Here is a 15,426-nt window from a genome sequence, read left to right as displayed (position 1 = left end):
TATTAAAATTATTCCAAACAAAGAGGGGTCTAAACGTGATGTCCTTCCACCTCGTACTATTCCTGCTGTATGGTTCACGTCGTTTAAATGCATCACTCACAGTCGGCTGGTTGAGGGATGGGGATGTTGTTGGCTTCAGCTGGTATAGTTTCTCATACTCGGCATATTCAGTTGTATGGCGTGTTCTAAGATGCCTAATCATGTTAGTGGTGTTAAAATGCCGTTGCTTGCTTCTACCTCAAGGGATTTCATCACGACACACATTGCAAACAGCTAACTTTACGTCTTTATCGGACACTTAAAAAAATTTCAGACGGGAGAACTCGTGTTGCCACTGGTAAGCTCTGCTCTGCTGTTGTTTACCTGTGCGCCGTGCATGCACGTGTGAAAAAGTCGCGCAAGTAATTTTGGGGCGCGTTTGGGGTTCACCGATCAAGCTATTTTAAGCCAATATCAGCCGATCATGATCGGTGGCCGATCAATCGGAGCATCACTAATTAAAAAGGTAAAAGATTTTAAATATATGACTTTATCAGTCTGTCAAGGATGCTGAAGGAGAAGGTGGCATGGAAAGCTCTCAGAGAGAACATAAAGAAGAAACCTTGAGAGTAATAGAAGACTTAAAAGGGTATCCATACTCATTTGGGTGATACAGGATTAGTGTGATAATTAAAAAATAAAATACCTTCCATAACTGTATTATATGAGATCAAATGTGAAATGTATAATAATAAATGTGTTCATATAAGTCTACTAATAAAGAATTAGGTACAAAATGGTTCATGACAATTTCAGTTTTAAAACTATAAGTGACATTAAAACATACCAGTTCAACATAAAACTATAAGTGTTGAGTTAAGGTGTTTATGTGTCCCTAGGCTTCTCCTTGTGTGGGCCACAAGTAACTTAGTGCCATGTGCGACTGGCCTGGGCACATTCAGAGCACATTAGCTTAAACACACATTGAGACAACCTTTATGGCAGGGCTACAGGAAAAAAGGAATTCGCAGTCCATCTTCTAGACAGTTATCAATTTTAAACTTTCCACAGCCACAACGGAAACAAGTATAGTGAGTTGCACAGCGTTTTTAAGTTTACTCAATTTTTATAGAAATATGCTGGCCAAACAAAATATTTTACCTTGCTGTTAAGTTGACAAATTGTGTACCCAGTTCAAAACCTTAAGTTGACTCAACTCAATTCAAATACAGTGGCACCTCAAATTGCGAGTAACGTGGTTTGTGAGTGTTCCGCAAGACGAGCAAAGATTTGTAAGAAATTTGACTTTAAAAACGAGCAAGACTTGGTTTACGAGTACAGAGTATCATGTCTTACACATGCGCTTTTTGTTTTGACGCCGAGCGTCACGTGATCACAACTGTGGGTAATCGTCTCCCCTGCTTGGTCTTAATATGGTATAATCAACATCTGTGCACGTGTGTACTGTTTACTATAACACTGTGCCCACCTGTGTGTGTGTAAAACATATTTTATTTTGTGTTTGTATGTGTGCAGCGTTCATGTACTGTTTATTATAACACAAGTGTGCGCCCATTTAAAGCAAAAGAAAGTCTCATTAGAGAGGTTAAAGATCCCTTTTCTTTCTCTCCCTGGGTTAGCATGCCATTATGTGTAACGCGTAATTTGACACCGTGCCCCTTCAAACACACAGACCCCTTCTCTCGCCTTTACACACACACACACAGACTCCATACAGAAACACTCCTCTGTTGAGATTCTTTTCAAAGGTAAAGTAGAAGTTAATTTGTTTTTTATTTTTAATTTACAGCAGTGATTCTGTTAGCGTGCGCTCATGCGAGAGTTGTTAGTGATGTTCCTTGCTAATTTTTACGATAAAACAGTCTTTCCGTTAATGTGTGTGTATGTGAAACTTGAGTATAAGAGGGGAAAGTGTTACTGTGTAAGACGAGAAAAGGAGAAAGGCTGATTCCTCCTTTCCTCTTACTTTAGCTTCACTTAAGGGCACTTCAGGGCAAAGTGGGGAAAAAGATACGGTTATAAATGTTTAGCTCTCTAACTCCTGTTTAGTGTACCTAACGTTAGCTAAGCTCACCTCAGTAATGTCAGGGTGCCTCAGTATAACAATAAGCGGAAAACACCAGCCTCACATATACAACGTTTATTGTCTTAAATACCTGTAGGCTAACTAAAACATATTTTATATGTAAAAATTATAATAATTAAATACTTAATAAGTGCTCACCAAAATAATAGAGAGTCCACAAAACGGACATCCTCACGTCTTTAGTGCAGTCTGATACCGTCAGTCTGGTAATGGGAAGGCGGCAGGGTTTTATAAATCACGTGATTGCACCTCAATGAAGATAAATTACTGACTCAACTTGATTTTTTACATTTATTCAGTCTACTCCAAAGTATTAAAGAACATTGGTTACCTGTTGTCCCAACAAATACCACTGTAAGAAGTTGGGCCACCAATACAGTATTACTTCATTCAACATTTATCTAGTTGGATTTTTTTACAGTGTGCTTTGCAATATTTAAATAATAGAAGTAGTCATGAAAATAGTAAGTACAACAATATTGCAACAGCAGCATGATTATGAATATTTATTGCTACCTTTAGAATGTTTTCTATCTTGTCTTCCTGATAGAGAATTAATTCTTTTGGCTGTCAAAATCCAATTTGAACAGAATATAACTTTCAGTGGACATCATAAACAGGTGATTTAGTCTGTTTTGGCCCACTGTCGATCTCAGTCTGTTTTTAACTAGTTCCAATTTTGAAAAAGAAGTCTAGCATTGGTAAAACGCAAAGTCCTAAATATCCAGAGTACTACTGTATGTCAACATGTGGAACCCTGCTGGGGTGTACTTGTTTTTTTTAAATAAATTCTCTGAATTGTTCAATTTCGTCAACAAAATCTTCCACCAATTCAATTAAATTTTATTTGTATAGTGCTTTTAACAATTGTCATTGTTGCAAAGCAGCTTTACACAATTAAAAGAATTATTTAAGTTATTATGGAATGTGAGTGTGCATGAATGAAAATGGTCAGATAGTCCCTGATAAGCAAGCCGAGGGCAACAGTGGCAAGGATAAACTCCCCAAGATGGCAGGAGGAAGAAACCTTAAGAGAAACCGAACTCTACAGGGAATCCATCCTCATCTGGGTGAAACAGAGAGCAGGAAATTATCTGCATTTATATTGTGTTAGGTGGCAGCCAGTTCAGCTATTTGTAACAGTTGATGTTACTTGATGTTAATATGAAGTCCAGGTAGTTATTGGAGGCTCATGTAGACTTGTAGGAAATTCCAGTCCTGAACTATCGAGCAACTGCAGCCAAGTCAAGTCCTCAGAGAAACAGCTGTCAACATCGAGGCCAGAAATGTTTTCGTGGTAGAGTGAAACCATCCCCAGACACCGGACGCATTCCAAAGACACACACAGGGCATCCATGTGATGAGTTCTCCAACCAGAAGCGGGGCACCATGATAAGTCAGACAGGTCCAGAGGGCAGAGGGAGTCTGGATCACTGGCATCTCAGGAACGACTGGGAGAGGGGGAGGGGGGGAGAACAGGGGAGGGGAGAGCAGAATAGGAGAGAACAGTTAGGTATGGTCACACTCACATTATGTATAATGTAATTATATATTTAGTGTAGAGTGCAAGCAGAGACTCCGGCAGGACTAACTATAACAGCATAACTTAAAGGGAGAGCCAGAAGGAAACACAGACATTAGGGCTCCCTAATATGTAAAGCAACCAATCACCCATCAACAAACCTGAATGATCAATGAAAGTGAGGAAGACAGCATCTAAACATGCTCTACATCCATGAGTCCCCCAGATCTGCTCCTATACCCAAGGCAAATTTATTTATAAAAATGCTTAATTAAATAAATAGGTTTTTAGCCTAGACTTAAACACTGAGGCTGTGTCTGAGTCCCGAACACGATTTGGAAGACTATTCCATAACTTTGGGACTTTGTAAAGCTCTGCCCCCAGCTGTAGTTTTTATAATGCACGGTACTGACAAGCAGCCTGCATCCTTTGATCGAAGTAGGCGTGGTGGATCGTAAGATACTAGCAGTTCGCTCAGATTTAAATGTTACCGCCATACTGGCCCTGGCAAGACTGTAAACAAATGAGTAACTGTGGAAACTGTGTTTTCTTCTAATAAGAAGCATGATAGCGTTTACGTTTTGCAAGCAAATTTAATAGAGTGTATTTATGTTCAGAGTTTTATGATAAGTGTCAAGTACCAAAAAGTTTCATCTATAGATCTTTAAAATCTGGATATTTAATATCATAATATATTACATACTATAATGTATTCATAAGCTACTAATATGCTGTACTACACTGTACTAACAAATCCCACTTTACACTTACATATTCTATATTATTTTTACTGTATTATATTTTAATTGTTTATAAAATTATTTAAAACAATGAAACCTTAATGATGCCAATGTCTTTTTGCTGCGCAATTGTTGATGATGTTGCCCTCTATTTGTTCTAACTATTATATAGAGAAGGCTCATTTAGATTTTTTTACTTACTGAAGTAAAAGTGCTTTGCATTGACCTGAAGCACAGGAAAACTATAGTGATGGGGCCGTTGACAGAAAAAAAAAACACATTTTCATAATGTAAAAAAAAAAATTATGCCATTAGAGACATCACAAGTATTGCCAGGAAAGCCAAGTCAAATCCATGCTTGAAAATGATGACAAATGTTTGTCTACCATGGTTCCATTAAGGAATTAATTTCATGTAAGCCTAAAAAATCTGAGCTCCATCGTTCACTTGTATTTGTTTACAGGACAGGTTTGTCTTCATTATTATTGCACATTCGTTCATGTTTTTTTTGAGGGTCCAAAATGCAACATCATCTGATATGTATATGGCAAGCATAGAGGGCTAAAATACCAAAATCTACCTAGGGTTCTATACCTCGTGTTAAATATACACAGCGTTCCAAATTATTATGCAAATTGGATGTGTCATAAACATTAAATGTTTAGTTTTAAAATTAAACTCATGGATGGTATTGTGTCTCAGGGCTCTTTGGATCACTGAAATTAATCTCAGACACGTGTGATAATTAGTTTGCCAGATAAACCCAATTAAATGAAAAGTACTGAAGAAGGTTGTTCCACATTATTAAGCAGGCCGCAGGTTTCAAGCAATATGGGAAAGAAAAAGGATCTCTCTGCTGCCGAAAAGCGTCAAATATTGCAATGCCTTGGACAAGATATAAAAACATTAGATATTTCACGAAAATTTAAGCGTGATCATCGTACTGTGAAGACATTTGTGGCTGATTCAGAGCACAGACAGGTTCGTGCAGATAGGTCGGATTAAGAGAGCAGCTGCTGAAATGCCATTACAAAGCAGCAAACAGGTATTTGAAGCTGCTGGTGGCTCTGGAGTCCTGCGAACCTCAAGGTGTAGGATGCTTTAGAGGCTTGCAGTTGTGCATAAACCTACTTTTCGGCCACCCCTAATCAATGCTCACAAGCGGAAACGGTTGCAGTGGGTCCTGGCATACATTAAGACAAGCTTTTAAACAGTCTTGTTTACTGATGAGTGTCGTGCAACCCTGGATGGTCCAGATGAAGGGAGTAGTGGATGGTTGGTGGGTGGCCACCATGTCCCAACAAGGCTGCAACGTCAAAAAGGAGGTGCCAGAGTAGGCCGCTTTAGGGTCCCTGAAGGGTGAAAATGACCTCTGCAAAGTATATTGACCGACCACTTTCTTCCATGGTACAAAAAGAAGAACCGTGCCTTCCATAGGAAAATCATCTTCATGCACAACAATGCACCATCTAATGCTGCAAAGAACTTTGTTGTTGCTCGTTTGCACATTTGCACATGCACTTTATGTTGTCTGTAAAACCTGTGGATAGTCTTCCTTAGTTAGTTAGTTAGTTTTTGTTAATTTATGTTGTAATTTATGTTAGGTCAATCTGTCTTGTTTCTGCTAGCCAGCTAACTAGGCCTCTTAATTAGCTAGTTTAGCTTCTCTGTTAATTTATGTTGTAAGTTTATGTTGCATGTAGCACCTTGGTCCTGGAGGAACGTTGTTCTGCTATGGGCATAAAAGATAAAAAACTCATTGAAAACCTTTGGAGCATCCTCAAGCAAAAGATCTACTGTATGAGGGTGGGAGGCGGTTTGCATCAAAACAGCAGCTCTGGGAGGCTATTATGATATCCTGCAAGAAATTCAAGCAGAAACTGTCCAAAAACTGTAGCTCTAGATTTCTTTAAATAAGCTGCAAATTCAACAAAAGACCATTTTCAGTTCGTTACAACCTATAAAATGTTTTAACTCATTTAGCATAATAATTTGGAACAGTGCATTTTCATTTTTTTTTAAATAAATATTATCATTAGGAGGTTTGTTCAATAAAATTCAAATTATACCCTAATGGTTGATGACTTAAAAAATTATACTGACCGTCATTTGCATTGACTAATTACGAAAATCAGGGAAAGATATTATTTGTGTAATAATTTGGAACATGGTGTAGATTCATTTAATACCAATACATTAAAATATTTTGATTCATGCAGACAGTTTTCAAGCATTACATATTCAGGTTCAGGTTCTGCTCAGTTCGATTTCACTCTATAGAGGATTTAGTAATAAGATCAGAGATATAAACACATCGGTCATAATCCATTCAATCATATGTTTTCTATAACTGAGTTGTAACATCATGTTCCACTTTGTAAAGCTTCATCATTTTACAAATATTTAACATCGAGGACGATTACATTTAATAACTGCAATCTAATTTGTGTTGTCCATTTCCCTTATCACTATATTATACTGTTTAATCTGCTTGTATGTTTATTTATATAGATATAATATAACTCAAAACCACTTTATCTGTTTCAGCCTCAGCGCTTCAAAGGGAGAAGCAAGAAGCAGGTAAGAATTAACTTTTTATGCTTTAAAATTTTACAAATGGTATAATTGGAGAAAACCTAACATACCAAAAAATAATCACTACTGAGAGCGCATGACTCTCTCAGACAATATCACAAAGGTAACTGGGAGCTTGTTAGTTCTTGTAACTAACTAAGAAGTTTAAGTTCTTGTAAAGTCTGACTAGAAATATTAACTAATTCATCCCAGTCTCTTGAAAACACACTTAGAGGCACAATTTACCATGGTGAAGGTCATAATAATGCTCACAAATTCTGGGCAGCTCAGATCAAGAGTCAGTATTTGGACAACAGTAAGTAGACCAGAAAAAGTAGAGGAAAAATACATGGCGGAGGCAGAGAAGTCCGTAATTGTCTCCCCTACTGGGCATATTTTATTTTGTGTGTGTATGTGTGTGTACAGCGCGCGTGTAAAGCAAAAGCAAAAAAAAAATCCTTTTTTTCTCTCTGCTCAAAGCTTAGCCTGCTCTTTGCCTGCTGTGTGCGTGTGTGTGTGTCTGTCTGCGCGCGCGCCTCATTGGACATCGTGCAACACACAGACCCCTCCTACTTTTGCCTTCACACACACACTCTTTCTCTCTGCTCTACACAGAAACACTGCTCTGTCACAATTCTTTTCAAAGGTAAAATGCAAGTTAATTTGTTTTATTTTTACTTTGCAGCAGTGATTTTGTTAGTGTGTTTTTAAAAATTCAATTTGGTTTACGAGTGTTTTGGAATATGAGCCGCTTCCGGAACGAATTATGCTCGTAATCCAAGGTTCCGCTGTACATCTGTATATTTTGCAGGTGTAAAGCATACATGTCTATGTTTTTTGTGTTAGTCCATTTTTATTTTATTATTATTATAACAGCTCAAGGAGCAACATGTTTGTTCCAAAACAGAATTAAATCTTTAGAAATTGCACAAAGGGTTTGAAAACAGAACTTTTCTTTTCTTGTTTTGTTTTTATCCGATTCATCGTTTAATCGGGGAAAATAATAATAATCGACAGATTAATCGATTGTTAAAGTAATCGTTACTTGCATCCCTAGTAACATGTTTCACTTTGTGAAGCTTCATCATTTAACAAATACTTAACAGAGGACAATTACATTTAATAACTGCAATCTGATTTGTGTTGTCTATTTCCCTTATCACTATATTATACTGTTTAATCTGATTGTATGTTTATTTATATAGATATAGTATAACTCAAAACCGCTTTATCTGTTTCAGCCTCAGTGCTTCAAAGGGAGAAGCAAAAAGCAGGTATGAATAAACTTTTTATGCTTTAAAATTCTACAAATTATTTAATTGGAAAAAACAAAAGAATAATCACTACTGCGAGCACATGCCTCTTTCACAGACAATATCACACTGAGCAAATGTCATCACAAAGGTAACTGGGAGCTTGTTAGACTGTTTGGCCTCCTGGACTTAGAGACACAATTAAACATCGTGAAGGTTCAAAAGAAGGTGCAGATCAGGAGAGAGAGCAGAAATTACAGCACCTTCTCGTGTTTATTTTAAATGAATGCTGCTAAATTCTGGGTATCTCAGCTCACATATTTAGATTTATACAACCAAAAACAAAAAAAAACCTGTAGATAGTCTTCCTTAGCTAGGTAGTTTTTGTTAATTTATGTTGTAATTTATGTTAGGTCGATCTGTCCTGTCCCTGCTAGCCAGCTAACTAGGCCTCTTAGTTAGCTAGTTGAGTTTTTCTGTTAATTTATGTTGTAAGTTTATGTTGCATGTAGCACCTTGGTCCTGGAGGAACGTTGTTTCGTTTCACTGTGTACTAACTGTATATGGTTGAAGTGACAATAAAGCCTACTTGAACTTGAGCTGTAAACAGTAAGGAGGCTTATGGAGTGAAATCTAAATGATTATTTACAAACATATTCACAGGCACGACCCAAACACAGGAATAGAGGCTATGATCTGGGGCCATTAGCATTAGCACAAGCTAGGAAACAAAATAGTGACTCAAGCATCTCACAGTAGCAGCAAAACATGGACATGAAATTAAACCAAAAAGAAATTAAAAACAAAATGGGACGTACCCTATTAACCCTATATAACTAAGAACAGAAGAGCACGTCAAAATAAGGGTCGAAGAACCCAAATCCATTACCCATCATCCCCAGCATGTCACATGTCACTGGTCACCTTCACCTGTGTCTGTTATTCCTGGTGGCAGAAGACAGCAAAAAGTATTAAGACAACATGAGCAATGTATTATAGTTCTCCCTGTGCACAAAACAGGTGATGTCACTAATTAGTTCTAGCCTCGCTGACTGAAGAGCTGTGCTAATTAACTTTTTAAACAGCTGTGAAAAAACTGGCTATGTGACAATGCTATTCAGCTTAAATAAACATAATATAAACAATAAAACTATTAAAAAAACTGTAAAACTGTAGCAGTTAAGAAACTGTTTTCTGTACATAATCTTCAGGAAGTACTCAATTAGGCACGGATTGAGCGACACCAGAGTACTGCACATGTCTTGTGGACTCTATGGCTCGTCGCATCAAGCAGGTTTTGAAGGACAAATGACTTCATACTAAATATTGATTGTTGTTCAGTAATTTTATTGCACAAAATAAATTCGCATTATCTTGATTGTCACTATTTTAAAAGCAAAAAGAGAATGTAATTAAACACTTAATTTCACTTTTGGCTGAATACTTTTGAGATGTTTTAAAGGTCAAAATTTTGGTCATGTAACAGCGATCCAGTAAATAAAAATGCAGGAGGTGTGCAGGAGAGCACATGTATTGTTGCTGTAAGGCCAGTAAGAGAGGAGCAGATTAGAAGTGCACTGCGACTACCTTACTGTGAAGTACAGGAAATACATACAGTAGCAGGACAAAGTCTGTCAAACAAATAGCTGTAATCATTAGCAGAAGCAGTCAGTGTGAAGGATTTAAGAAAATAAAGAGAAACGCTGTTATCTAACAAGAATTACTTCGTTGTGTTCATGACCAATGCAATTAACTGTTCAGCTCAAATTAAATAATTAAATATTACTGGAAAATCAGCTGGAAAATACCTTGGAATTGAAAGCCTAAGTTGATAAATAGTAAAAGAAGCAATAGGATACAGAGTATCTTATTGTTCTCAGGCTATCACTACCATGCAACTGAGATCTTCATACATTTCACTCTATGAAGTGATAATTAGAGTCATCAGAACTGTCACGAGCCAGCCAGATCTGATGAGTGTGATTTCACTTTATAGAGGATTCAATAAGATGATCAGAGATCAACACAGTCACTTTATAAAAAAAATATTTTCAATAGGATCATAACTGATCTGTTACTTTAATGTTTTACATGTGCTTCATCATTTAGCAAACACGTGGTTTGCTCAGGTGGTCCGTTGTGGCGACCCCTTGATGGGAGCAGCCGAAAGACCAACAACATAACATGATGGACGATTACGTTTTTGTGCTGTCCATTTCCCTTATTAATATATTATACTGCTTATTTTTTTCATACTGTACAGGTATTTTTATAGAATTTACAAAAAATACTTAAAACAATTTAATCTGTTTCAGCCTCAGAGCTTCAAAAGGTGGAGGAATACGCAGGTGAGAATAAACTTGTGCTTTTAAAATAATGTTGAATATTTAATAGGAAGGCACATAAGGAATTACAGTAAATATACATAGTTTTCTGATATTAAGTACCATCTTTACATTGCACATTAGCTCTTATCTACACCACACGGCCAAAAGTATGTGGACACTTATGAATACTAGGATATAATTAGGTGTTTCAGCCACAATCATCACTAACAGCTGTAACATAATTAAACACATAGTCATGCAATCTCCAGAGATACATACAGTAGAATGGATTGTAGTTCTGCAAAAAAAAGTCTGGTCAAATATTGCAAAGACTAGGTTATGTGCAATATATATATATATATATATATATATATATATATATAGATATATATATATATATATATATATATATACTACCGTTCAAAAGTTTGGGGTAACTTGCAAATTTCTTTGCTTTTGTTTAGTGATTTATTTTCTACATTCCACAACAATACTGGGGATTTCAAAACTATAAAATAACACATATGGAATTAGGTAATTACATAACAACGAAAACAACAGTTAGTTGATATTTTAAGACACAGAGGTCAGCCGTTCTGTAATAGTTCTTGCAAGAACAGTATTGTCAAGTGCATTTGCAAAATCCGTCAAGCACCATAATGAAACTGGCTCTCATAAAGGCCATCCCAGGAGGGCGAGACCAAAACCTACCTCTGCCGCAGACGAGAAGTTCATTTAGAGTTATCAGCCTGAAAAATGACCAATTAACAGCATCTTAGATTAGAGGCGTTATGAAGTCTTTACAGAGCATAAGTAGCAGACGCATCTTAATATTAACTGTTCAAAAGAGATTAATGCATTTTTTGGACGCCTTTAGTATTCCTTTACAATGTAGAAAGAAATAAAAATCAGGAACCATCATGGAGTTTTATATATATATATATATATATATATATATATATATATATATATATATGGTTATGTGCAAAGCTTTGTGTTCCATTGAGAAGGTGATCAGCTTCACCTGATTGAGTTTGCAAGTCATTTTTAGGAGAATCAGTGATTCTGTTTTTAATTTTTTCAGTTTTTTCTTTGACATGTGGGTGTTGTATCTTAAACTTGGATGTTAAAAGTTGCACTAAGTAAATACAGCTAGATAAACAAAAACTTTGTCTTAATTTAAGCGCAAAGCAACACAATGAAACTTTTTTCTTTTCTATACCCATTGTAGGTTAGAATTTCTCCCATAATAAATAAAATCATCATTTAAAAACTGCATTTTGTACTTACTCGCGTTATCTTTATATAATATTATTTTTTACTATTTACTTTTTTTTTAAAGATCTGAATCATTTAAGTGTGACAAATAGGCAAATAAAAATAAAAAAATCAGGAAGGGGGCAAACACTTTTCAAGGCACTGTAGGTTTTCATGTCTGAGCAGCTGCGCACAGGACTAAGATCACCATGTGCAACACCAACTCCATTTTAATGCCCATGGTTCTGGGATGAGATTTCATTCAAGCTCATATAGGTGTGATCGTCAGGCGTCCACATACTTTAGTCCATGTAGTATATATATTTTATACACAAAACCTCATGCATGTGTTAAACAATGCATTTCTACTATTTATACAAATGTAGAAATAAAAAATTATATAAGGTGAACTCACATATTATGTGTTGAATAAAATTCAGGGTTTTTTTCCACACATACAGTAATAAGAGTTTGTTAAACTATTTCAATAAATAATTAAAGAATTTCTTACAATAATGTATAATCTCTAAATATATTGTCCTTATTTTTGTAGAGCTGCAGAGACGGAGAGTGGAAGACGGTAATTACATCTGAGTCTGTGAAACTTTTAGGAAACTTTCATTAACAGAAATGAGATACATAATGTTTATTGGGGTTCTTTGGCCTCTGTGCACGACCATTTTTAATAATGTTTGAAACATTTGATTTCTGTAAGAAGAAAGTTTAGTCAATGTCTTTTACTGATTTATTCTTGTCTCTCAGCCTTAAAATATGTTCTTGACATTCATTTGTGTGAGTCTGATCCTTATGTTGACAAGCAGAATAAAGTTAGATGCTGAAATCTCTCTTGTAAGTGGCTAATGAAGCAATTATACACACCTGAATAATCACTAAGACCTGTAAAGCCCCATGTGTTGTGTGCATATGTCTTCTGACGTCACACGTGTTACTGTTGCAAAGCGTTTAGCAGTCAGCTTTCTCGGTTGATTACAAATAATGACAATTATTTAACTAAAATGTAACCAGTAACCAAATGCAAACTATTCACTTAAGCACTTACTTAAGATGTTGTGAATTTTATATAAAATACTGCATTATTTTTTTAGAGTTTATAAAGAAGAAGTCATTTTCAGGTAAAAACAAATTTACCTTATCCTTTGAGTGTGTGAGTTAGAGAGAGAGAGAGAGAGCAAGAGAGAGAGAGAGACTGTGTGTGTGTGTGTGTGTGTGTGTGTGTGTGTGTGAGAGAGAGAGAGAGAGAGAGAGAGAGAGAGAGAGAGAGATTGTGTGTGTGAGGGAGAGAGAGAGAGATTGTGTGTGTGTGAGAGAGAGAGAGAGAGAGATTGTGTGTGAGAGAGAGATTGTGTGTGTGTGTGTGTTAGAGAGAGACTGACTTTTAACGTTCCTTTATTTTACAAAAAAGTAATTTTTCTAATAACAAAAATAGTTCGTATAATATAAATAAATAAGGCAACAGTTTTAGTAAAAAATAAGAAAAGAGAAAAATAAATAAAAAAAAAATATTTTTAAAAAAGGGTACAAAAACATTCATTTAGCAAATTGTGTGAGGGGAAAAAAGCTTAGCAATGGGACTTTGAGGTAAAATTCAAGTAAACCAGATCAATGAAAGTGTTGGGTCTAAAAATGGTCGAGTATGTATAGTGCTGAGCTGGTGTATTAAAGCAATGTTTAAAGGGATCATCCAGAAACATTTTTCATTAAATGTTAATATGATCTTTAGGGTCCAAATGAAAAGTTTGTAATATATTTAATTAAAAATTATCAATGGTTGTGTAAAAAAACACTACTTTTAACTGGTAAAAACTAGCTCTGTTCTCAGCAACCTATTTCAGTACATGTTCCTTTAAATGCTTATGATCTCTGCTGAGCCCGCTCCCCCCCCCCACCCCCCCCCACCCCCCCGTTCTGTGGCGTGTCTTCAGAACACACGTGGGGTATAGCCACGGGAGTGTAGTCCAGTGCGAGCAATGCTTTGGACTGCATTACCCACAAAGCATTGCCCACAACGCAGTGCTTTGTGGGTAATGCCGTCCAAACTGGAAAACGCTGGAATATAGAGCCTGAGCCTGTTTTCTTAAGTAGTTTTTGGTTTGATTTAAGTACGGAACCTATGCGGAAGTTTGTAATATCGCCTGACAACGCAGAAATTAAAAGAATGGACATGCATCGACTCAATTTGTCTTTCTCATCACTGCATGGGCATGAATTAATAAAAAACAATGGCCGACAGCTTCTTCTCACTCTGGGCGGGTCTTTGCTAAAACACCAGTGTCAATCAACTAGTGTAGGAGCGGCCTCTTGTGGTGTGGCGTCACAGTGACAGGCATTTTTGCGATTGGCCCGATTTCAGAAGGGGCATGTTATTGTAATAAATGAAAAGAAAACCACTGGGCGGCTCTTTATCATCGTAGAGTGGTTGTGTACGCACTCTCCTAACACACGGTTCAGTCCAAACAGCTTAAAAAAGTGCATGTAGGCCTGTATGACCCCTTTAAAGGGTACGAATAGGTACAGTAATACACATGGTATATAAAACTAGCACATAGATAAAATACAGGTAAAACACAAGCTAAAAAGGATCTCGTGCTTATTTTAAGTTAAAAGTAAAAAAAAAAAAACCTGTCTATGGATATAAGACGTCCCCTTGTGCCCACATCTGCTCAAACTCTGGTAGTCTGTGGGTCATCTTTAGGAAGGCGAACTCAACTTTTAATTTTGCCCTAACCAATGCTATTAGCATTCTTTCAGCATCGTGTGTGCCCTCACCGCCCTGCATTTTGTTTTTTCTGGTGAGCCAGATTGAGAGTTTTGCCTGGCCTATAATGTAGTTTAAAACAGTGAAAAATTTATCTTTTGGCTTATACTTGTCTCATGTATATAGAGGTTGTCAGTCCATGTCACTCCTAACTCACTTGTCCAGGTTTTAAGCAGAGAGAACAGCCTTCCCAATCTTTTGCATTTTAAGAACAGGTGGTCTACTGTTTTCTCCTTCCCACAGAAGAGACACTCTATGCAACTAGTGGGGTCCATGTGCGCCATGTGTCTGTTCGTGGCCACAGCCCCGTGTACTATGCGCCACTGTAGATCGGCTGTACGCTTTTCTATGGGCGGTTTGTACAGGGACCTCCAGCATCCTCATGGGGATGAGCATGGTGTCAGCCACTCTGACCACCGTGAGTCCTTACTCCAGCCAAGAAGCTTCTGTGCATGACCTTGACACATGTTCCATGCAGCGTTTTCTTTGAGGCGGCCTCAAAAGTTGTTGTTAAAACAGGTGTTTTGAAAGACAGGAGGGCTCCTTCCTCTTGCTAAAGGTTTTCAGCTGCATTTCCGATGAATAGTGTTAGAGGAGGCTGCTGATGCTCTCTAGGGCTTTGCCTCGGGAGGTAAGTGCTGACATCACTTCGCCCAGGAGTCTCTCAATTAGACGGCTTGATTTTAGTCCAGTTTTTGTACACAGTTCATCTGCAGTCTTCCACTCTGTTTCATTCCTCATGTCTTTGATTTTGGTGATTCCTGCTTTCTGGGAGCGGTGTCGAATGAAAGTTGATGACAGCATCCTGGTGTTTATGAGCGGGTTGTGGAATAGTGGCTCCTCATCTGTGCTTTGGAATGGTTGTGCGTCATCTCTGCTCATCATTATCAT

The 15,426-nt window shown here is 37.0% G+C and overlaps 1 protein-coding gene across 1 annotated transcript in view; it reads left to right on the top strand.

Annotated features, from left to right (window-relative positions):
- Positions 1-15,426, top strand: part of LOC128524659 (butyrophilin subfamily 2 member A2-like) — a 42,117-nt gene that overhangs the window by 9,353 nt on the left and 17,338 nt on the right. Inside the window, exons 6-10 of the mRNA XM_053497365.1 lie at positions 6,896-6,928; positions 8,164-8,196; positions 10,491-10,523; positions 12,313-12,339; positions 12,866-12,892. Of these exons, the coding sequence (XP_053353340.1) occupies positions 6,896-6,928; positions 8,164-8,196; positions 10,491-10,523; positions 12,313-12,339; positions 12,866-12,892 (153 nt within the window). The remainder of the gene's footprint in view (positions 1-6,895; positions 6,929-8,163; positions 8,197-10,490; positions 10,524-12,312; positions 12,340-12,865; positions 12,893-15,426) is intronic.

The sequence above is a fragment of the Clarias gariepinus genome, chromosome 1 (genome assembly GCF_024256425.1).
Source record: "Clarias gariepinus isolate MV-2021 ecotype Netherlands chromosome 1, CGAR_prim_01v2, whole genome shotgun sequence".
NCBI classification, from domain to species: Eukaryota; Metazoa; Chordata; class Actinopteri; order Siluriformes; family Clariidae; genus Clarias; species Clarias gariepinus.
This window is presented reverse-complemented; position numbering and strand designations above follow the sequence as displayed.